Below are 25242 nucleotides of genomic sequence, written 5' to 3'. Positions count from 1 at the left end.
ACTCTTTTCTCACTCTGTCCTTGAATCTGACTTACAAGTTCTCTCTTGATTCCATCCTCGTATTCTGTTGAAAAAGCAATATATTCACGGGATGCCTGTAGGGTGCTGAATGGATATTAAGACCGTGACTCAAAGGCAGACTGAGTCATTCCAAAGCTATGAGTACCTTTTATCACACAAACTGACAGGAGATCTAATGGGAGCTGTGACTGCAGCTGACCATCCATTTTGATGACAACACTGCCAATCATGTTCAGCGTGCACTGCATGGCCTTATCTTCCTCCTGGACTCACCAAGGCATGATGAGGACAGGGAGAACACAGCCAGAGGCACTGACATGACCAAGGTCTTGCTTGCACAGATTTCCAGCCTGGTAGGGTAGCTGCTCTGACTCCAGGAAGGCTGTTCTAGTGCATCCCACCTACCTAGTGACTGCACAGAGCCAATGAGCACTAAGTAGCTGGGACTCTCTGCCCTGAAGGCAGGGTTCTCCCTGGCAAGGCGAAGAGCAGCATAATGCAGCCTTCTCCAGGCAGGGGGCCACGCTGTGCCAGCTGCCATTTGGGAACTGCACCCGAGCTCCGGCAACATGTGCTGGTGCCACGCAATAAAAGGTGAGCTCAGCAGGCTGGAGAGGCACAGTATGCAGTGAAGGACTTCAGCACGGAAAAGCAGCTACCAAGGGCAGGACTGGAGGCTGGCTGTGAAACTGCTGCAGCCTTCCCATAGAGCTTGGCCAGGCCCCAGGCCCACATCCCCCCCTCAGCTGAGATAAATGCAGCCAAGCACTTGCACGGCACTCGGTGCATGGTGAGGGACAGCGTATACAAACCCAGGGAGAAGAAACCTAAACATTGGGCTCTCAGGCCTTTCACTGCCGGAGTCAACATCGTCACTGCTCTCCGTCATCAGCCAAAATTTCCATTGACGTCAGTGGAAGTTTGGGGCAAGAAAGGCCTGTGGTGCCTGAAACTGTGCAGCAATCGTTTGCGGATAACTTGAGCTAACCTGTTCTGATTTATATCCGGCTTGTACACTGCAGCTGTGACCTGCACCCGCTGCTACTTTTTGGAAGAGTCAACTTCTGCAAGAAGCTGGCCAGCTGGCCTCCTGGGAATCAGGGTTCTGTAGCCATTGGTGCAGGCAGACATAAAAGCAGGCAAGAATAAAACACCTCTGTAACAACTGGTGCCTCAGCTTCTGAAATGTTCAGGTTTTGGCTATATAGATGCTTATATAGAATAAGCAATATAAGAAGCTATATATATGCTTATATAGAAGCACAGCACTGATGGGAGGGGAAACAGCGCTGTTGCGTCTTGGGAGAGGAAAGCAGCAAGACATGGGGCAATACAAGGAGGAGAAATGCCCCTGTGATAACACTGGCTGCACGAACACCAGTGTTACAGTGCGTATAACCAAATATATATATGTTAGAACATACATACTTGCACGTCTGTGAATGGTCAGAAAACCCCCACATAAAGATATGCGTGGCTCCAGCTAGAAAAACACTGTCAGCCTGTGGCTTTTCTTGCTGGTGATACCATGGCCTTGGGCCACAGGCAAAACCGATCAGCTCAGTAAAACCTCACTCAATAGCAGCATCAAATCGTAGTACAGATAACAAGGGAAATAACCTCACAGCCTACATACTAACCGTTCAGCACTGTGACAAGATGCTGGGGCAGCTGGGAATAGGAAAGCATGTGATTCAGGGGCTACTGAAAGAGATACTATCAATTCAGCATCTAATCAGTGAAAAGAAGGAAAGCTATGCGAAAAGAAAGCATAGAACTCATTGACACATCAGAGAAGCTGACACACAGCACAAATTGCTGCTAGATGCATTAAGTAAACTGAGATTCATAAAGGAAATTTTTTCCAAATACTTACGGTCGTTTTTTGAGTACCCTGTGTCAACAACAGGTGAATCTTTTCTGCCCAAAGTTTGTTTGCCTTTTTAGTAGCACTGCTGATGTCTGTTTAAGACAAAATCAGAACAGCCCATGTTCAGCATGTTCTAACTTCAAGATGTCTCACAAAAAGCAGTACAGCAGAGGGGTGGCAAGTCCTCCGGTTCCCATGGGGGTGGCTTCTACCCTCATACTGGAGCAGGACTTCACAGCACACTTCAGAGCACAGTGATCTTGGAAAAAAGCATGTGAGCAACTGAGAAACTCAGCAGCCTTACACCACATGAAGTGAAGGAGTACAGCTGATGACTTTAGAGCCAAAAGGGTGGTGTTATAAAACACCGCATACAGCACTCCTGAGATTCATATTTCCAAACAGCTTTACTTGTTTTGACATGTGTCCCGATGGGGTATTTCTTCAAAAACATGTTCTACACTAAGTTCCTATTGCTGGCTGCATTAATTTATTGTAATAAAGACCTTCATATAAAAGATAATAACAGAGTTATATGTAACAGTAAGTGACTTCTCTCTGAGTTAGTGGTACATTTTTAGGTCTCTCAATGCACGTAATAATTGAGAATGGCATGGAAGTCAATTACTTTTTCTACAGGAAAAATATGTAATTTCTGGCTCCCAATATGAGTACTTTCTTGTTTCAACAGCAGACAGGCAAAACTGAAACTGCTGACACCCACTGTGTTTTTAAAGAATTGAAAGGCACAGAAATGGAATCATGGCAGCTCAAACTGCAAGAGACTGTGCTCAAGGCAATCTAAGCAGGTAGAGCTGCAGTGAAGAGTTGGGGGAATTAATGTGGTTTGAATCTTTAAAGCCATCTGCACAAGGAGGAAGTGCTGCCTATGTGCTAGGTAGGTTCAGAGAATGAGATGGCACCAGACACCTGACATTAGCATCCACATGCCTATCTGCATGTTCTCTATGATGCGTGACAGACAGGAGAGAGCTATGTAGAAGCCCATTAGATAGGCAGATCACAGAATGGCCTGGGCTGAAAATGACCACAGTGATCATCTCATTTCAACCCTCCTGCTATGTGCAGGGTCACAAACCACCAGACCAGGCTGCCCAGAGCCCCATCCAGCCTGGCCTTGAATGCCTCCAGGGATGGGGCACCCACAGCCTCCTTGGGCAACCTGTTCCAGTGCGTCACCACCCTCTGGGTGAAAAACTTCCTCCTCATATCTAACCTAAAACTCCCCTGTCTCAGTTTAAAACCATTCCCCCTTGTCCAGCCACATGAACAGACATCCTCCCTCCCAGTTATATACACCCTTCAAGTACTGGAAGGCCACAATGAGATCTCCCCACAGCCTTCTCTTCTCCAAGCTCAACAAGGCCAGTTCCCTCAACCTTTCTTCATAGGAGAGGTGCTCCAGCCCTCTGATCATCTTGGTGGCCCTCCTCTGGACTCACTGGAAGCTGCAGCAGGAATGACAAGCAGGAAGCAGGAAGAATAGCAAACAAGTAACCCAGAGAGCTGCAGAGAGCACTCAATGCACACTGTTGCACTGGACTGCAGAATAGCGTAGCGTTATTTGCCTCCCTGGTTTCAACCAGTAAAGCTAGGTGGTGCATATGTGGACCGCTTCTGTGCCCCCACTTTTGGCACATCTGGTGTTAGTTTTTTATTTTTTTATTTTTTTATTTTTTTTGCTACTCTAGACTTCACAACCAACATCCTCATTAGACACAAAATAAGGGCATAAATAACCTAATGGGGTTATTAGTCCTGGATTGCTTCATACAGAATGAAGTAAAGCAAGCGTGATATTAAAAAGAACAGAGCAGGAATACAAAGGGAGAGAGAGATCAAATAGAATCGATTCGTTCCACAAGTAAACTAAGAGATTATGACCTGAAGTGACTGCTCTACTAAGAGGTTATAAGAAAATGAGTCATTTGAAGCTTGTGGCAAGACCAGAAATGGCAACAGCGGTGAGAGACACAGAAACCCAAGGGAAGCAGAAATTCAGGTTTCAGATTTGCTGAATTTAATTAAAAAGTAATAATAATAAATAGACTCAAGAGTTCAGCTGGTGGAGCAATCTCCAGTGTCAGAACTGGTGGAAGCCACGAGCAACTCTCAGAATGGGATGCTTGCAATTATTATTTATGTGTTTGGACGGGATATGCAGCTGTTCTTTGAGGCCAGGAAGAAATTTGCTTTAAATCTGAAGCCTTCCACAGATACTCCGCTTCAGAGTGCTGATCTGGATGCTTTAGAAGTGTTACATTATTTATATGAAATATTTCGTAATATTAAGGTTTTACTCCTACAAGACAAGAGATGGTGGAGCCATCATCAAAACATGGCAAGAAATCTCTGGCCAGAGACTGGTACCACAGAAGTATGAAAACACAAAGCAGTCAGGTTTTGTCACTGCAATGCATGCGTGGGGGGGAAATGTCAGTGCCTTTTGGATCAGGCTGTTACAGCACACACTGCTCTCCTTAGTAACATTTTTTATGTACTTGTTCTTTTTCTTTTATATTTTTATTGCCTACTAAACAGTTTCTTTCAGCTCTGCTTTGTGTGATCTACAGCAAAAGGAAAACAGCTCTGTCCAGAGGAGCACTCTGGAAACATCACCCTGACGAGGAGAGAGCTGGTACCACTCTAGCACTTAATGTGACACCCTAATCTTGGCTGCAAATCTACAAATGAGGATTTCAACCCGGTCACCACTAAAAATACCAATTCACTTCATAAAAGACTTAGAACCAGCAAGGAGTCCTTATCTGACACAGTGACAGCACAGGAACTCTGAACAGGGTGCAGAATTCTGAGTTAATGAACTGGGAAAACCATCTGCTGGTCCAAATGCTGTACTTGTGCTTTCAGCATGAAAATTATTGAAGTAACAATACTTTTGCCCATCCTGTGCCAGCATGGGATAGACTTGGCAGTGCCTGCGAAGAGATGGACCCGTACAATGCAGGAATTACCAGCCAGGGTTTGCCAAGCCCCAATCTGTTTCCAGCATCACCCTTCTGCAGGACTCCCTGCTTCTTTCTTGTCCCCTTCCCACTCTTCCACTTCATTCACCTTGGAGGCATTAGACAGGCACCCCTTACTCAGCTCCTCTCAGCCTGGAAGATAAGCATAACTCCCTGCTGATGAGGAGCAGTGAGAATTAATTTAATTAACAAAATGTTCATTAACTAACACACTCCTAACCACTTAGATGCAAATGCAGAGCTGAAATACAACTCTTATGTCTTTGAAAGGATGATCTAAACTGCAGATGCCCTACTCAGCTCATCTGAGACCATGCCAACCTTGCCAGCACGAGACTGGTCCTGCAGGTGGCCCTGCAGGTTGCTGTGATAAAGAGCCATCCATCCTGCTGCAGAGCCAGCTAGACTAAGATTACAAGCTAAGACTAAGACTACATTGCTTGTAAAGAAACAGTAAAACTACCTCCTGGGAAAGAGCACAGCATACAATGGGAGAGCTAGGACTATCTGCAGTGGAATTACATCGTCTAGCAAGAGCACCTGGAAGAACGGAGAGAACAGTCCTATGATGCTTAAATGGCAGAGTCTGACTGCTGATAGTAAATTCGTGGGGATTCAGGAACACAGTACCTGTATTTGTCTCAGAAATGTGGATACAACATTTGAAACCGCCAAGTGAAAATGTCAGATTTTAACCTGGATTTCCCTAAATTGGAATAGATGGTGCATTTCATGCTAGAAATGTTCTGACCATTATCTGCTTCTGTGTTTATTACATTTTGATGTGCCTCTGGTAATGGCTTTAATAAACTGCCTGGAACAAAGCCTGTTAAAGAGTTTTCTTGCATTTAGACGTTCAGACACCACGTGATCAACTGTAGCACAGATGATCATCATTTTACAATACAGAATTTCTAAAATAAAACATAAGAATACCAGGAAAGACCCAGAGCAACTATAACTTGATTTAGGGTCACAAGAGTAATTTCTGTTCCTTGCACGTTTTTGACTATAGAAATCAAACTCTTTCGATACGCATCAGCTAAGTGTGCAGCACGTCCATTTCTACAACATTCACTTTAGCTAAAATGAAATAGCTCTGTTTCAGACAGGCATCTGCACTTTATGGCACTATCCTTGAATTAATGGGTAGGAGTGTGGGAACATGATTTTTGAAGCGAGGCTGTAAGAGGCTGTGCAGTGAGACTCCCTCCTGCCTGCAGGTCCTGGAAGGTCAGCTGCAGTGAGGACAGCCAAGTACTGCCAGATACAACATTACTGGGTTCATTTGTCTTCCACCTTCTGCTCCTGTGACATGCTTATTCCTTCCTCCATTTTGGAGAATGACCTTGTGATCCTTACTTCCAGGATAACGTTCTGCTTCCAGAGCAGCTGCACCAACATCAGTCAGAAACCTGTTCTCTTCTCAACACACCAGTAAGCACAGTACACAGGGCATCCTGGCTGCAGGTTTGCAACCTGGGAGAGGAACGGACAGCCACTATTAATGCCTGAACTGGAGGCATGCCTGCTCTGTTTTGTGATTTTTTTTTTTATTTTTATTTTTTAAGTAGCAGATTTATAAAGCCCCTGGACTTAAACTGTAATTATAAAATGGCTTTTCTGGCTTTCTCCCAAAGCTGTGGCTCCACAGACCACTATCCAAATATGCTACATAATTTACATTGGATACCCTTTGGCTGTAGTTATGGTCAGTGCAATTGCAGCCATGTACAAGGATTGCATGAGAAATGAAAATGCTTGGTTTATAGCAGAAAGCATGAAAGGAGGAGGCAGAGCATCACTCTGAGAGCAGCTAGAAAGCAGAGCAGAAAAGCACAGTCGGCTGCCCTGTTTTGGTGTGCCTGCAAATTCTTACACATGCACAGCAGAGGGTGTTGAAAAATTTAACAGAATTACTGCTGGGGATGCATCACAGCCTACATATTCTGTAAGCACTCATCTCAGCTGAAGAGCAGGCACACATTAATTTAACCAGATGACTTGTTTGTGTTATCTGGAGAAGCAGGCTTACATCTTTCTAAGACTCCCATAGATTTCTCTCAACCTCGGATTTCAGGAACAACTTTTGGTTAAAGCAGCCTACCCTAGATGCCATACTGCAGGCCTTCATGGGGAACATTCACAGGGAGACTTGTCAGCTGCCTTCTACTTGCACTGGGCTACCTCTTTAGTGGACTTTGGTATGATCTAGATGTCTTTCTTCAGGTTGTGACATAAAGGGGCGAGACATCAGCATTCCATTGGCAGAAAGCTCATTTCAACAAAAGAGGAATCAGATCTTTAGAAAATCCTGGGCTCATCCTCATTTACAAGAACACCCCTTCCTGTTCATCTGCCACACTGTGCTACTGTATCACATTCTACGTTGCTCAAGCTTTCGGATCTCAGCAAGGGGCAAGAAAAGCATCATCCCAATTGATGCCCTCAGGCTTCTGCCTATCCTTCCCTCAGCAGGTACTGTGGGAACAATGCTATCCCCTACATGACAAACACAGAAGCAGTCATCACTCATCACCAGATTTCAGCAGATCTGTGTGCATGTACATGTCTCAGCCCTGTCTACAAGCCCTGTGACATGGCACAGTATTTGGTATTTATTGGAAAGCACCTAGCTCAAGTCACCAGTGCAGATCAGGGTTTCCTGGGAGTTCACTTCAAACAAACATTGAGCAATAATGACACTTTACACAGCTGCATGAGATAGGCAAAGGTGGCATAGGTTTAGGTAATTTAGATCCAACCTAGCATGCATGCTAGCAGAAAAGGGGAATTAGAAATAAATAAAGAGAACACAAAGATACTTGAATGAACAGTTCTGCAAGAAAATGTGTCTGGGCTTGAGTTAAGCCAATGTGTGGCCTGTGAGAAAGAATGAGACAAAGACGACTAAAGCGAAGTCTCTTTACTGTTCATCTCATCACACGGCATCTAAAGAATGGATATGATGATGCATGCCTTAATCCGTTCACAGCATCTCAGCAGCTGAAATAGTTGGTAGGTGGGCTGAGCCATAAGCCAAGACATTCCCAGCCTGAAAAAAAGCTCAGCAGGCAGCTTCAGGACTGGGAGAAGGAAGAAAGCCATGTTAGCTGCCCAGCAGAAAGCACAGAAGTTGAAGATAGAAGGCAGAGAAAAAAAATAATAATTCTTTTTAATAATCCTTGCTCTTCAGTTTTGATGCAAAACTCAGTTCATTACTGTACCTCTTTGGCAAATGGATATTTAACTTTTTTCTTAGTAATCAGTGAGGCTTGTAACAATAACGATGCACATACCAAACTAGAGGAACATGGTTACTATGTCTTAAAAAGCAATCTTCCCTAGTTCTAGAGAGTAATCTGTGATATCACAGCAGACCTACTTTGCTAGCTCCCTGTCTCCAAATTTTTCTCACGTTCAGTACCAGAGTGGGTAATGCTGTTTCATGTAAGGCTGCAATTAAAAGCTAGAGGATCCTAAGAGACCTTTGAAAATTGAGGTTTATGTGTGTAAGGCAACTGCTTGCAATCAAATTTAATGTATATATAAATCGTCCCAGAAGTGAAACCAACAGAGACAAATGATTTGGTACTGAGAAAGTTCACTAAATTTCTCATTAAGACAATATAAGAATTTGACAAATAATCCACAAACAGTGCAAGTGAGCAAGCCACAAGGAATTAGTCAATATCTCTACGTTCACACTGAAAATCCTGAGAAGATCATATCAAATCCAAAGCATAAATTAATATTCAGGTACCTAAACACGCTGACTTTTTCAGTGGGCTGAGGACTGTCAGCACCCACTCATTTCAAAAGGAATTATGGGTGAGTGAAATAAGAGTTTAAAATAGAAATTTTAGAGGTGAAAGCAGTTAAACTTGGCATCGCCGCTGCACGGCATCAGCCACAACAAGACTGTAGCCCAGAAGAGGGTGGCAAGACATTGTTTAGAGGGAGTTTTTCACCTTGGAAGTGGGGACGGCATGCACAGACGGTCACGAAGAAAGAATTACTTATCAAAAGCCAAGAATTTGATAAAAGTACTAGGTGTACAGAGAATGAAAATGTGTTGTTTTACAAACAAGAACTCTTCCAACTCTACTGTAATTCATATCTGATGGAAAGAAGAGGCTTTACTACTTCTTCGTTTGCAAAGGGCACAGCTTTGTCCCAGGGCACTGCACAAACCAGAGCAGACACTTGGCCATGCTGACAGAGGGCTGGCATGGCTCCTGGCTGCTGCCTACGGCCTTAGATCTATCCTGCAATGTGTGGGGGGGATGCAGGGTGGTATAGGGGAAACTGAGTACCCACCCCACAGTCTGCTCAGGCACACTGGTGGGCAGGGCCAGCCTGTCACACTGTGCTCACAGGGACCTCCTGGGCAATCACTGCTCACACTCCTGCTCCGAAATTCAGACGGAAAGGAATTTTCGGAGCTGTGCCGGCAGTGCTTGAAGACAGGTGCTTGAGAATAAGCAGCTTTCCCACTGCAGGAAGGCAGTGTCAGCTTGCTCAGCAAACAATCTGGGGCCTGAGACTACACTTGGCCCCAGAGACCCACAGAACAAGACACATGTTGTGCAAGGGGATTTGTTCACCCTAGTCAAGGGCATAACCTACATTTACAATAGAGTTAGCACAAAACCTGTGGCTTTTCTCTTCTTTTTGTTTTTTTTTTTCTTTTCTCCCTATTTTTTTTTTTCCCCCCTCTTTTTTTTTCTTTTAAAATATTTTTGCATTTTACAGGAAAACTTCTGATCTGGACGACATTCAATCAAGACCAAATACTACATACGGAATTTTTCAGTCCCCCCTGCAACTTATGCCTACTTGCTATTCTGCATATCCCTCTACTAGGAAACCAAATGTCTGCAGAAATTACTTTTGCCACAGGATTCCACAGAATTACCAGCGTGTAACCTGTAGTACTGTATTCAAACACATTATTAAAGAAATGCAGATACTTATTCTGGACATAAGTCTTACCAACGCCCCTCCCTGGTCACAGTGGGAATCACAGAATTGCAGGGGTTGGAAGGGACTTTAAGGGATGATTAAGTCCAATCCCCCTGCTAAAACAGGTAACCATACAACAGGTAGCACAGGTACACATCCAGCTGGATTTTGAAACTCGCTATAGAAGGAGACTCCACCACCTCTCTGGGCAATCTATGCCAGTGCTCCACTACCCTTGCCATAAAGAAGTTCTTCCATACATTACTATGGAATTTCTGATGTTCAAGTTACTCCTCATTCTATCATGACACACCACTGAGAAGGGCCTGAAAGAAATGGACTCATCAGCTTCATCCTCTAGGAAAGAGTCAATTGAAAGTTGACTTTGGGGAATCTTCATTTAGACTGCCTGTTGTCCCTCTAGCACGTGTAGGCACGTGCATACATATGTATATGTACATGCATACAACAATAAGGAGATATTTCCAAAAACCTTCATTACTTGCTCCTTCCAAATGAGTTACTAGCTTCCTCATAGTCATCAAAAAGTGCAAGGAACCCAACAGCAGGACTTTAGGAAAGCTGCCCAAAATACCGTAACACCTCACTGAGCCTGTCACAGATAATTCAGAGTCACAGTGCCTCACGAGTTCCCCATCCAACATGCTGACTTACATAAGGCATAATCTGGCTCATTTACTGTGACTGTACAGTGGTAAACTGTTACATCTGACTCTTCCATAAAATCTTCACCTACAAACTGGAATAAAGATCTTCAGTGGCTGGGCTCAGCCCTTTTTAAAACATCATAGTCTGTGACGAGGACAAGAGAGAGAGGTTACTTAGTAAACTTAGCCCCCTTGAGAGAAAGAAAAAGCACACTGCACAGCAGTGCCTATCATCACAAATTCTAGCTTGGCATCAGAATTTCTTTTCAGACCACTTCACAAGAACAACAATCATAGCAGTGCAGCATCACTGTGAGGTGAAGCCCTTCACTCAGAGGCCTGGCAGCAGGGTGCCTGTCATGGTGCTGAGCCCCAGCAGGGAGCACTGAACTAGACTGCAGTAGAGGCAAAGCATAAGACAGATACTAGGCATCAATTGGGCACACTGAGAGCTGCCTATCACATGGAAGAATCATGTTTAAAGTCCTGAGTGAGCCTGAATTCATGCTAGTGGGCTTATCTGTGGGAGCAGATTAGCTCATCTGCTATAAATGCTATCAATGAGGCCTTGCATCTAACCTGCTGCAGCCAGTGTTCTCTGCATGTCTTCATCTTGTGAGGATGAATTAGCTCAGATCTTTACTTCTAGGGGAGGAGAGGCTCCTGAGCAAGAAGCAGCACTGGTGGGAAGCCACAGGTTGATGTTTATGCCTGTTTACAGGATGAGGTTCATGTTTCAGCCTTGCTGTGGATCTCTACAAGGGACAAGCCCCTCAAGATGAAGTGCCAGCCTGTACCATTGTTACTTCATTATTAAAGACACAGCGAACAGCACCAGCAAAGAATCAAGGGCTTTTCTCATTTGGCTGACACACGTTTCTGGGGAGCTGGAAGCAAATTTCAAGTGACAAACTCATCCAGATCCTCATCCTGACCAACTCCAGAGCTGCACCAACGGGAGCTATTTTTGGTTTGAAAAGAGTGTAAATGAATTGAGAGTTTGGCTGACGGGGTTACGGAGAACTGGATAACATGATGACAGAAGGGCTTTATAAACATTTATTATTCAAAATCTCTTCTGCAAATGCAGATACGCCTAGGCAATTATCTCACTTTAGCTGCAGATGGGCAATTTTGATGCGATTATTATGCACCTTCAGTACTACAAAGCTTTCAGCGCCATTCCTTTTGAAAATGACTGAATTATACAGATTGACAAAACTAATGAACTATTGCATCTTTTTCCTGTCAGCTGCACACCATCTCGGAGGTGCCATCAGTGAGCCTCATATGGCAGAGCCTCATAGTCACAGCTGTGGGCCCAGAGCACAGGAGAGTCCGGCTTCTCACTGAAGGAGGGCAAACCGACCATAGTCCTCTGAGACCAGGGTACTGAGGAAGGATGGTTTACCATCATACATTCAGATCATGGCATTAAAATGAATCTAACACTGTTTGTCATCTCTTTCGCAAGTCTCCCTAGGGAGATGTTTCTATATTATCTAAAATCTGCGATTAATCATTCTGTGATAGACTAAGGCTTTACGGGAAAATGTGACTCCAGATATCAGCAGCATAACAGTGGAACACGACAACAGCTTGTTTTTAGCACAACTGCTATGGAGGAAACACACTTGTCTTCAGTTTTTTGAAACTACTTGCCTCTAGTTTCTTCCAACAAACACATCTGGGAATAGTAATTTTTAAACAAAACAAAGTTCTTGAGATATAAAGCAGCAGATAATATTTTACACCTTGCCATCCAAAAAATAGGTCCAAACTTAAATATACATTCAACTGGTATGATTTTCAAGTGTAATGTCCTCATTATGATTCCTGTTGACCTAAAAATAAAGCCAATTAAACGCCCCCTTTGAAAAGATCTCAAGAAAGTATCTTATTGGTTTGGTAAATTTTAATTGTACATTCATGCTTGTTAAGGAACAAATCTGTTAACACACAACACACAACCAAGTGGTTGGTGGTATGATTAAATACTTTGCAGACACTCTGACATGACTGCAGTCACATAAGAGGGGGCTGGACCCCTCTTAACTTGGATATGGCTCTGTGGCTGCTGAGCCCCATCAGGCCCTGGAATAACCTTAACTAAGAATGGACTTGGCCTATAAGCAGTATCACTAAGCACACTGTTCACTGAAACAACGCATGATTTTCTGATCTAGCTGAACTCATAGGAGAGGATGTATAAGTACTATTGTTTGTATGAGTTTTACATTGCAGCAGAGCTTATGCCTGCCCCTCCATCTGTTGATTTCTAAGCAAGCACTCCTTTGGGATGCTCCTGTTTTTCAGGCTCTTGAGAGCTCAGCCACACACTGTTAGAAATCTCCCTTGTTCTCAACATCTCACACATTTTGTTTGAAGCCACCTAGTTCCTTCTCCAGTCCACACATGAACTAACTGATCTTCGTTGTATTCTACTACCATTATCCCTTTTACACAGGAGTCCTCTAGAGGGAACAGTGAAAAATTTGCTTATTTTAAATAAGTAAAAACACTGCATAGTGGGTTAATACAGTTCCTAAAAATTTTAATAAAAAATAACTAACCAAATCAACATGCTCTTGCAAAAGTACAGACAAATATTTAAGGCAGCTTTCACAGAAAGGGGCAAACAGCAGCAGAAGGGGTACCATTCATGCCAAGGCATGAATACGTGTAATTTTGGGATTTCTACTGCATCTTTTAATGTCCTGTGTCTAAAGCACACAAACTTAAATAATGATATTTTTCTCATTGTATGCAGATCACTAACCTTTAACAAAACAAAGAAATAGACATGAAGAAACTTCGCACTCAGCACGTGAGCTCAGAAACCTGTCATCATCGGGACAAGAAACCTCCTCAGGTTGCATCAACCAGAATTACAACCTGATGTTCAGGATACCCTGGAGAGATGTCTATCAGCAGCACCATTTGTAAGACGGCAGAAATATCAGACAGAATTACCTTCATTTTTATTCAAGGTATTCCTACAAAGTATTGAGAGTTTTTGGCTATTTTCTAGTGTGCTATTTAATAGGAGAGTTTTTCACAGCTGAAGAATTTTCTTTCTGTACTTGGAAATCTACATGTACTCCAGCTGAAAGCATAAAAAGCCAGACTAGTGAAGAAAACTGTAGTTTCAGCACAGAAAAAGCAGCATGTAATTTTCAAAAGATACAGAGAAGCAAATTAAGGGGAAAAAAAAAGACTATTAAATGAAAAGAAAAAAACCATGCTTTTTAGAGGCAAGGCAAATACAAATGCCAGATGACATACAGAAAAGTTCTTCTATAGTAAGTGGGCCCAGGCTCATGTTATCCAAGGACACTCAATGTCCTACAGGAAGGTTAATGCTGAGAGGACATTCACATAACATGATGTCCCTCAAGTTTAGCATTTGCATCTACTGAAAGGAACGGGAGATGTCATCCTTCATTTAGACTTCCAGAGGCCCATTCACCCTGTGGGAGTCTGAACTTTTTACAGGTGCAGTGGAAGGTTTTCAAAGTTATGGAGGAAAAATAAACTGGCAAAATAAGCAGCTTAAGCAAAGAGATAAGTAACCATCCAGCTCTAAAGAGAAGGAATGTGATTTGGAAATTAAAAAACCACAAGCAGCTGAAACCAAATAAATCAGGGATATGGGGAGGAGAGGATGGATAATAAGGCCACAGTGGACTTGATTAGTATAGGCTTACTGAGTACAAGGGACCAACATGACATAGTGATGACTGTGAGACTATGAAGTAAATGAGTCTCTTTCCTTAAACTCACACAGCAATAGCCCTGACCGACAAATAAACCAACACGAAGGCTGCTTCTTTTTTTATAGCAGCACCAAAGAGAAGTGGTTTTCACTGACCACCACTTATACAGGAAACAGCAATGGATTTTGTTCACTTTCTCAATTTCCCAGCAGATTTTCTGGCAGGAAGCTACCGTTTGGATAGGTATTTCAGCATTGGAAAACACAGAAATGGTTGTACATGGGTGTGCAAGAGCATAGACAAACCTGTTTACCCACCAGTCCATATTTTGCCAATGTTTCCCTAAAAAACAAACAAACAAAAACCAACACTATGGATTTTCATGGAGTGTAATATTTAACCGCCTGACAGAGTTTTTCGAGATCTGACACCTTGTTCATAGACACTTATGCTATTGTTAACCTTCATTTTTGGCTGTTTCTCCACCTAGAGCTCTGACTAACAAACAAGAGTGGCCAGACACCTCAGCCCCTGCCCTAACAGGATCTTGAGCCAGGTACTTATGAATTTATATGAGGCTGCCTTTTAATACAAACAAAAATAATTCTGGGAAATCTGGACACAGCCCATAACCACTAGGCAGCAGGACAAAAAGGATTTTTCCACTTCTCTAGTGCTGCCAGCCTCAAACACTTCTCACGTTGTAACATCCATCTTTATTGAGAGCTGTTAATTACAGCTACGAAGTCTGCTACCATACAGGCACTTCCCCTGTTTAAAACAGCTTTAGATGTAGCAGCCTTCAAGATATTTTGACACAGATCTGGGCTGAAAAAAAAACCCTAAACTTCCTCACCACTTCCCCCTGAGCTGCGTTGTTTCTATTGCTGTCATAAACAATGTGATAGAACCTGTGTAGGATAGCCTTTGTTTAATGAGTTTGTACTCTGGGGATCAAGGTGCTTGATACAATGAGTGAGGCAAAGTGCTGGAGGTGGGCAGGGAGGAGGAGACCTCTGGGTTCCCTCCAGCTCTGCTGTTTTTAGTTCCATAATCTCAGTCAGAGTATAGGGGTCAGCATATTTACCCTTGAGTTCTCCTGAGACAAGGCCTAGAAACACAGAAGTCTGTAGCTTACCTTTCTAACCAGAAGGTTAGTTAAAGAAGCACTCTTTGTCTGCAGTTTAACTGCTGACCAGGGGTCATCCAGTGCTGCAGGACTCTTTCTTCCAAGCAAAAGCCATTATATAAACACGTTGTTTCATAGCACATGCCCTGCCTTTCGGCAGTAAGAATTACTTCTGTTTCTAGTCTTTGCCTCAAGCACCATTACCTCACAGGAAGCATACAATAAAATTATTGTGAAGACACAGGAGATAAGACAAAATTAAGGAACAAGCCTAATTTACTGGACACCACTTAATGGAATCATCCTTGGAACGATTTCACAAGCCAGGATCACGATTAAAGAACATGTACTTCTCCCAGTCAGGCAGTACCAGTTTTTATTCTTGCTTAGCATGCCACAGAAGTCTAAACAGGACAGTTGACCACCAACAAGTGATCTTCAAAAGATGACAAATCTTCTAATTAAGGGAAAGATTTTCACCAGGCATGAACATTAGGCTCTTTTCAGAATATTGTGACCAGAAATACAAATGCAATCTCCAAGTGTATCTTCAGAAACTTAGTGACCAAATTACAAAGTATCACTGTAATGTAATAATGTGATGGAAAGTACAGCAACAGTAGCAGGGTAGCACTATCCTAGGCTACAGCAAATGAGAACAAGCCCAAAAACAACAGTCATAGACGCAGAAATAAAGGAAGAAAAACTACTTACCTTTAGAAGACCTCAGGTAGGCAGGGATCTTCAGAAAGATACCCTTGCCTCCACTGCCAGCTCTTGAATAAGGTCTGGAGAGGGGTGGATCCTGGCTCCAGCCCTTCTGGTCACTCAGGTACATTGCGTGCACCTGAGCTCCCCTGCCTTGCTCAATCACTAGTTCAGACCATGACTTAGCATTTCCACCACAATCAGATTCCTAAAAAGTTCTTACCAAGACTAAGACACGAGCCCTCAAAAGCAGAGCTGACTACCTAAATAGAAAGTAGCCGCAAAAGTTTGGGTTAGAAAGGGTGGTAAACACAACAATGTCTCTTTATGCACCTAATAGCAACATTGTGAGAATAACTTCCAGAGAAGTTAGGGCACAGGTGCTGATTTTGGGGATGTTCTGCCAGCCACTCACATCATCAAATCGGTGTAGGTACTGAGTTCTCACACCATACACTTGAAGAGCAGAAAAACTACCACCCTGAACTTGGGTCCAGGAGAAGCTTCTTAAACTCTCCAATAGAAAACATTAAGAGCAGTGCCACTTCAAATCCAAGCAGGCAACTAACTCGGATGCTGGAGGGCTCTCACCAGCAGCAAACAGACTTTTTCTCTGCCTATCTTGTTGTTTACCTCATGTCTCCTTTGCATTGCCTCATGTTTCCGTCTTCTCTTCAGGTGTTTGCTCTCCCTGTGCATTTTGGAGGAAATCTGGCATCCTAGCTGGCAATGCTGGCATATGCATTGTGGCACTGAGGAGGCAGCTGTGGTAAATTTCCTAGATAATCTAGTCCCTACTACTGTCTTGTGCATAGAAAAAATTCACATGAACAAGAAGATAGTATAGAAATATTCTGGAACTAGAGGACTATGTATTTCCTCCAGAATGGGCAGCTCACAGAGCATAGTTTTGACAGCTGGATGAGAAAATTTTGTTTCAGAAGGTACAAAGAGCAAGAAACCATGGCCTGTCCAGGGAGGTGGTAGAGTTGCCATCCCTGGCAGTGTTCAAGAGGCATCTGGATGAGGAGCTACGAGATATGGGTTAGTGGCTTGTGGTAGCAATGGTAATGGGAGGACAATTGGACTAGATGATCTTGCAGGTCATTTCCAACCGTGTGCTTCTGTGATTAACTACTAATCACCTAAGAAAACTCCTAAGAAACCTAAGGAAACAGCTGAAACAATAATTTGAATGATAACCTGGCAATAAGACAACAAAGCTGCACTATGACAAGACAGCAGCTAGGAGCCACCTCCAGGGAGTGACATCTAATCCTACTGTCCACTGTGATACATGGAATTTTCAAAAGGAAAGGGACAGCAGCTGCTACAGTTTCCATCAGGAAGAGGTAAGTCCTTAGCTTAGAGAAATGGAAGTTGATAACAGCAACACTCTGAGCTCTGTGGCTTATGCTTCAGCTGAGCTAAGCCCAAATCAATACCCGTGACTGAGCTTGACTCTGTACGCACAGCAAGTTGGACAGCCAGTGGATGCCCACCAACACTGCTCCTACCTCAGGCATCATGTTGTTCAAGCAGGAGTCACTACTTCTGCTACTTGGTTAGTAGTACAATTTGGCATTGTTTTCAGCCAAAAACCTTGGAAAAAGTGCAGATTTTTTCACTGCAGAGAAGCACTGAAAACAACATAAGAAGTGATACAGTAGCCTGCTGATAACACATGATCAACAATTCAGATACCTGCAGCAGACACATAGGTGACTATGAGTATGATAAATATTCAACAGTATATTTTTAATTAACTGTTTCAATCCCAAGCACACACTTAAGCTCTGACAGACTGCCACAAAGATCAAAACATTATAAATTGCAGCTACTCCTGATTTGTATCTTACTCAGGCAAGAATTAGATGCTGCACCTTCTAACTTCAAGAGTTCTCTTTGGATGTTGATTTTTTTCCCCAAAAAGCTAAGGGGAACTTGAACAGTAAAATTATTTTATTTTGAGGAACAGAAAGTAAATAAGTATTATTTTAAGTCTCATGTAGTGAATTAGAGAAATAAAGTTTATAAACTGTAGTTTTTTGAAAGAAAACATGCTTCATTTGGTGACATTTGCTAAAAACACTTGTATTCACCATGCCTTGATGCTTTTTTAGTTTATTTACGACTCTGCTAATGTGGACTGCTTCGGTGGTGATGCTCCCACCTAAGTAGTAATATAAATCAGTAGGATGCCAAAAGTCAACCACACTAGAACATTTAAATGCTGTTGGGTAAGTGAGACGCGTGAATACAAAATGCTGAGAATGAATAGTAAAAATGTAGCCAGCCACATCAAATCAGGCTCTGACTTTCTTAATTTGTACAACTGCATCATGCCCAGGGGATACCAGCACTTTTAGGGCCAGGTTCTCTGTCTGCTGCAGAAGAGGAGGACAGTGATGAGTCAGGATTGATCTAAGAGGCATGGAATTACTGGGAATGCTGGGCTACTGCCTCATCTCCTCCATGCTAGCAGAAATGCATGTGAAACACATTGAGAAACTGACCCATGTTCTTCTGGTTATCATGTGAAGCCACAGCACTGATCGCATCTGGCCACTGAAGAACCAAGTCTCAATTCTGAACACTTACGTAGCTTAATCAAAAGTGACTCTTGTGAAATTAATGTTGGTAAATGAGCATACAGAAGACCTGCTGTGCTAGCCCCTTTCCATTACTGCTTTCAGTATTTTGGTTCCATTCCAAAGAACAACTATACTTCTATACCCCCAATTTTTTCCTTCCTTTCAAAAAACAATACTCAAACCCAGAAAGATCAGAGGCAGTAGTTTGGGGTAGCATAGAGATAAAACTATGATTCAGTGAGAAGGAACATATCAAGACATGCTCAAATGTGGCTGTGGATCAGTACAGGTATATGTGATGATTCTTTCATTCACCTCACACATCCCCTGCATTTGAGGTTGTTGAAGAGATTTAGTTTTAGCTTCTGGTGCTTTCTTTAGCCCCAGTGCTTTATGAAGTAACAATTAAGACCTCAATAATAAACAATTACATAAATAATCATACAGACCATTGCAGAAAGTGTGCCCTTTACTTCTCAAAAGCGTTCAGATGAAACTGTATCACCAAAATAAACAAGCATTCTGAAATATTCTCTTGCTAAAATGGGAACAGAGTCCTCAGCTATTCCCCTAGCTGGCACACAGACTGCATCTTTACAAAGGTATGTTTTCTTCTGCCTGGAGAGACGCAAAACTAAACAAGGTTTTATAGGGATTTTATTTTCATCTTCCATGCACAAAAGAAGCTTTAAGCTCTAGTGCTTTTAATTTATGTTACCTCATAAATTAATAACGTAAGTATGATGGAGGGCGGCCCATCAGATTAAATGTGTCATTTTATAAAGCAGTTTGGATGCAAGAAGTACAAAGTCAAGATGAAGTACTCTTAAATGATCCATTAGGTGCATAAATCATTACATATGTTATTTCTGGACTGGGCAACAATTGAAATTAACAATAATTTGCTTGCCCAAGAAGTGAAAGAGCAGTGATGACCCTGCAGTGCTCTCCTGAGGCCTGCTAGAATTTCCTGGGTCATCTCCCAAGGACAAAGTCCTGCGCAAAGAGTGCACAGCATCCTTGGCAGCAAGCATGGGACAAACCGTCCCAATTGATCTACATTTGGGCACAACTCTTGAATTCAATGGAGCTGCACAGGGAGCCTGCGTCAATTTGTATATGAATGCAGGTATTTTGGCTTGTCTTAATTCAACCTCAAAAGCAGGGAAGAGATTTTTTGTTGGGCTCCACTAGCATGGATACAATTTGGACAGTTGCAACATTGCTTCAGTGAAATCAGGAGCTCTCTGTGCTGCAGACACAAGTGGTATGACTACTGGTGCTTACACAGGATAGTACTTACCATGTAACTACTTACTACTACTTATTGAGGTGACTTAGATGTCATCTTTCTACCTTCTCTAACTATCTGCTCTTCATTTATCTCATTGCAAATTCCTGCCAAAGGGTTTAGATATGTATATTATAAAATACACGAATGTGGAAGATAGAAGTAGCAAATGATTGAGGAAGTTTTTTGTTAGCACCCCATCAGAACTATTAACTGTCTAGAAGCCTATCCAGAGCCTCCCTAACAAGTCTGGCTGTGCCTGGAGCACAAGCTTTTCTGAAGGTGGTCATGCCTCACAGACCTATCAAGTCTCCAGATAGTTGCATACACAAATACAGGGACTAACTAGGAGGCGATTCTAAAGCCCAGAATCTGACTTACATGCAAGTGAGATCTCAGCCAAAATGGAGTGAGGAGGTGAAAAGTACAGCAGTTCTTTGTACAGCACCACTGAAATAACTCAGATAACTAGCTACAAAAACACATGGTAGGTGACAGTTCTCCTGAAGCTCTGCCTCATCCAGAGAGCAGAAAGAACCAGAGGTCTACAGAGACTTGCTCAAAACCACAAAACAAACCTGCAGTAAAGCTAAGAAACAAAGCCAAATCTCCAAATACCCATCTACCCTGACAGCAATAAAAACCCTGCAAATTCCCTCTAGTCAGTCTACTATTCAGACTCACAAATGCACATTCTTCACAAAGCCTGCTGCAGGCTGATTAGTAATGATGTCCCCCTGTATTCCAAACAGGCTGCAGGGCTTGCACCTGCTCTTCGACTCACTCATCACTTAATTAAATGGAAGACGTAAAGCTACCAGCTGTATCAACTAACTGCAGCAAGGAGGAGTATAATACCAGGGATATGATGAACCACAGTCACCCTCCACTCCAGAATTCATCAGTATTTAGAACATTGTTTGAGCACAATTGGAAAGAAAAATACAGGCTAACCGAAGAAAACAAAATGTAGCTGTTTGGGACTAACATTCTTTATTGTTTTTAGATTCAGGTGTTACTTTCTCTACTCTTCATTCTTCTTGCATCTCTGAAGCCTATATGTCTGCTACGGAGTAAATGACAAACACAAGCTGAAAAACAAAATGTGGCATCTTATGAAAACGTCTTTATAACTACTGGGTTCTGTTCTACAAACATCAGTGTTAAGTCCCTCTATCTGCAGCTGCCTCAGTAATTTAGAACAGAAGGAAAATACAACTAAAGCTAAGAAGCACAATTTCAATATTAATAATGTTAACCCTAGTAATCTGAGGTATAAAAGAACTAAGTACCTTGAGTTCTTACATGTTTGCTGTAGTGAGTTTCTTCCCCACGGCTGCTTCTGCAAGCTAAGAAACAGGTACTTCTTACTGTTTATTTTCTAAGCTACTTCATTAAAAAGCTGTGAGTCCCACTGTGTAACAGAAGGGGAAAATGTTGTTCACATCCTTTCATGTATCAGGGAGGCTCTGACACAGGACGTCCTGATGGCTGATTCATCCCATCTGTCCCAGATGCCTTTTTTAAGCCAAAAGAAGATGAAATGAAGGAGCGCTCACCGAGAGGCGGTCCTTTCAGCAGCAACCTCAGCCCCTCATGGAGGATGGGCACTCAGGGCTTTCCGTGAGTGCTTCAGGCTCTGTGGGTTTGGCATGCTGTGAAGATAAGGTGTGCTGAAGACAAAATGCTGTTCTTGGTTATGACTGTGCTTCCTCCCGGAAATAAACAAAACTGCTCCAGTTTAACTGGGATCAGAGTCTAGGCTTAGATGTCGGGGCATAATGCCAGGAAAATACTGCAATACCTTTTTGCTTGACTATTTGAGGCACTGCACGAATCTTGATTTCGGAAAAAGTTTTTTTAAGCTTACTCAAGAGACTGCTATGAAAGTCAGCTGCGAGGTAGAGGAAGAAGACAGTGATGAAAAAATGATAGCCACAGGAGTTTGAACAGAAAACTCTTGAGAAGTAATTACAGAAAACACGGACCTCCATTAACTGAATTCTAGCTATTTTAAATAAACCCAGACTTCTTAGTTTTGGAGTCAAACTGTATTAAGAATAATAACAACATCTAGCGCATGACGGAATTTATTCAGAACACCCTTCAACAAACCTGAAGAGGCAAGCAAACGCAGGTTCGATCTAATGAATAAAAAGTCTGCTTAGGGGCAGACCACCATGCAAGAGCCACAGGGAAAAAAACAAAACAACACAAAAGCTCCCATACCTGTACCTCTGCTTCGGAGACTGCTTTTCAGCTGACTTAAAAACATGTCCAAGATAATACAAAGGAAAGAATAAAAAGTTCCAGTTTGTTGCAAACCACGTTAGAGTGAAGGGCGCATCAAATTTCTTAAAGGTCAGTTTTGCTAGCTGGGTTGAACCCGACCAGGATGAGCAGACACCCAAGACCACGGCCACACCCCAGAAAATTTTCTTGAGTTGCGTCACGGAGCATTTCCAGCAACAGCGGCTCACCCTTCCACCTCCTTCTGCCCCGGCTTGCATCTGTGCTTCAGCTGGGGCTGGGGACTCCCGGGAGCGCTCATCCCCTGGGGAGAAGAAAACACAAGGCTTACTAGGGAAGTCCAGGTAACACTTGTTTTCACACCCTGGGCCCTTCTGAAATCAGCAACTTACCAGCAAAACAAACAAACAGTAACAACAGAAAGAAAAAAAACACAAAACCAAACCCAAACCAGACCTTGCCACAAAATGCCATTCTTTTTTAGATCATTGCAAGGCCTCTGGTTCAACTGAGGCATAGAATGTAAATAGTAATTATCACCTCTAGATTTAGGAGCTGCTGAGTAAATGGAGATTAAAATTGCATGTTGTTCTGATGTACGTAGAAAGATTTAACACATCACTTAAAACTGATGCTGTTGGGGTATGTAAATGAATAAAAAATATGGATTTGAGTGTAGGGAAACAGCAAAGGAGATTACAGCAACACTCGAAATTGCTACTGCCTTGGAAAATATGGAACTGGGCAGCTTATGCAATATAATGACTCTTCAGGAGGAGGAAGGGCACAATGTGTTTCATCTCACAGTTAAGCATGACCACCACCATGTACGTTCTGTGATTCATACTGAACTTGGATCATCAAGCATTTCAGTGGTCTCCAGTTCTCCTAAGGTTGTAGCCCAGGGGCATAAATCAGACCAGCCCACAGGCTGCCCTAAGAGCATCTCAGACTAGGCCACCCTTGTTTTTTTCAGCACTAGTTCCGCACCAAACACAACACAGCATGTTAAATTCAACATATCCCTGTTTAACCGAGCTCAGGATTCTGCCCGAAAGCTCAGTTTCGCACACACCTCACTGCTGATCCCAGCACACAGCATAACATAGCAGAGGAGATTCTCAGGACACACCTCAGCACTCACCATCCCCATCACAGACACTGCACAAACCAGGCGACGCTTTTAAAGATGTCACCTGCTGTATTTCTGATCTCAAATCAACCACATGACAGCCATGAAACATAAGCCTCCCCTTGGCTTATGTTTCTCAAAACGTGTCTCTTTTTCATACTGTGGCACTGGGTTTAATGTTTCCTTTTCTAAGAAGACCTTGTCCCTTTACTTATCTCCTTAAACATAAGTTGTTAGAACCTTCCTATCTTACCACTATCAGCAGGCACCGTATCTAGGTTGTGACTGAATGAGTAACACCAAGCTAGGTATTTCAATTCTTCCTGAGATCTAAAGGTGCTGGCAGACCTCATCAGCAGACCATTGCCTTTAGGGAGTGTAAATTAATCTCATTAAACTACTGCTGAAGCTGACAGTCACCTGCATGCTACACTCAGCAGGGATTTCTCTTAAAGGGTGATTTCAGTTCAGTTGGTCCATCCATTTTAAGAAGAAATAACAGAAATTCATGCTGAAATTCAGTAGTCTACAACTTCAAAAGATCCAAAGGTCACTGGCTGTACTGAAAGGCAGAAAAAGAAATCTAAGTACAGCAAGGATACCGAGAGACTATATTGCCAAACATTTATATATTTTCAAAGTAGACTAAGAGAGATCTGCACACAGAAGTCCTTCCTTATACTGGTGGCCATTGGTGTTGGGAATGGACAATCTTTTAAAAAATCTTACTGCAGGTTAAACTAAATTTGTATTTACCTGATTAAGCTGATTTATTACCAAATAAAAGATTTATTCTAATGGATAAGCATATTTAATTATTGCTTTATCTACAAGAAATCTATGATTTAAGAAGTATCATTAGTTCATCTGGTATGGTTGTAACACAAAAAAACTGTGGCCTCTGATATCTTGAGATCTAAGAAAAACATACAGCAGCAACAGAATAAACATCTAGATTACTGTTGGTGTTTGAGTGGTTTTAAAGTGATGGGATGTTCCTGATCTCTGCACTTACTTCAGCTTTCTACAGAAGACTGTGTGGGCAGCTTCTCATATAATGGGAGGTAAATCAGCAAGCCAATAAATTATCCAAAGTTAACACAGTGTTGTGTTCAACATACAGCGGGAAACTTACAAGCTACCTGCTAAACATCAGAAGAAGTGAGAAATGAAATAAGGCTGAATGTGAAGCTCTAGCTCATTCAAAAGCATTTTAATGCACTTTCTTTACACCACTTATAATGAATGCCTCTTTCCCTATTACCTGCACAGATTGGTCAGGGTTCATTGTACAATCATTTCAACTGCACCAAATAGTGAAGGTGCCAGCACCTTCTTTACTGTCCACCACACAAACCCTACAATGATGACTGAATTTTTAGTTTTCCCTCAAGCTTTTCTAATGGGCACTGTCACTGTAACACCAAGCTGTGAGACTTCACGCATATTCATGAACACCCATGGGAATGCTTCCCAAGGAGGACAGCTGGGCACCACAAAAATGAAACCAGGAAGGCCACTGATGTCATCTATCAGGACTTCATAAAGGCCTTTGACAATCTCACATAACATTATTCTCTCCAAATTGTAAAGATAAGGATTTGATGAGTGGACTGTTTGATAGATGACTGCAAGATCGTACTCAGAGAGTGATGGTCACTGGCCCAATGTCTGGATGGAGATTAGTGACAAATGGTGTCCCCCAGGGGTTGGTAGTGGGACTGATGCTCTTTAATATCTTCATCAATTATACTGAGTGCACCCTCAGCATATCTGTGGATGACCAAGCTGTGTGGTGTGTTTGATATGTCCAAGGGACAGGATGCCATCCAGAGAGACCTGGACAGGCTTCAGCAGTGGGCCCAGGTGAACCTCATAATGTTCAATAAA

At 42.6% G+C, this 25242-nt stretch overlaps 1 protein-coding gene across 2 annotated transcripts in view; it reads right to left on the bottom strand.

The window, feature by feature from the left end:
* SLC35F3 (solute carrier family 35 member F3) overlaps positions 1 to 25242 on the bottom strand; it is a 49545-nt gene that overhangs the window by 10306 nt on the left and 13997 nt on the right. For both annotated transcript variants that reach the window (XM_042810885.1, XM_042810875.1), the window contains exon 2: positions 22200 to 22524. In XM_042810885.1, the coding sequence (XP_042666819.1) occupies positions 22200 to 22524 (325 nt within the window). The remainder of the gene's footprint in view (positions 1 to 22199; positions 22525 to 25242) is intronic.

Source organism: Centrocercus urophasianus, unplaced genomic scaffold, assembly GCF_019232065.1.
Source record: "Centrocercus urophasianus isolate 14NV4802_14NV808 unplaced genomic scaffold, USGS_Curo_1.0 seq_10, whole genome shotgun sequence".
Lineage (NCBI taxonomy): Eukaryota > Metazoa > Chordata > Aves > Galliformes > Phasianidae > Centrocercus > Centrocercus urophasianus.
The sequence above is the reverse complement of the archived record's forward strand: the minus strand, read 5'-3'. Positions and strand labels throughout refer to the sequence as shown.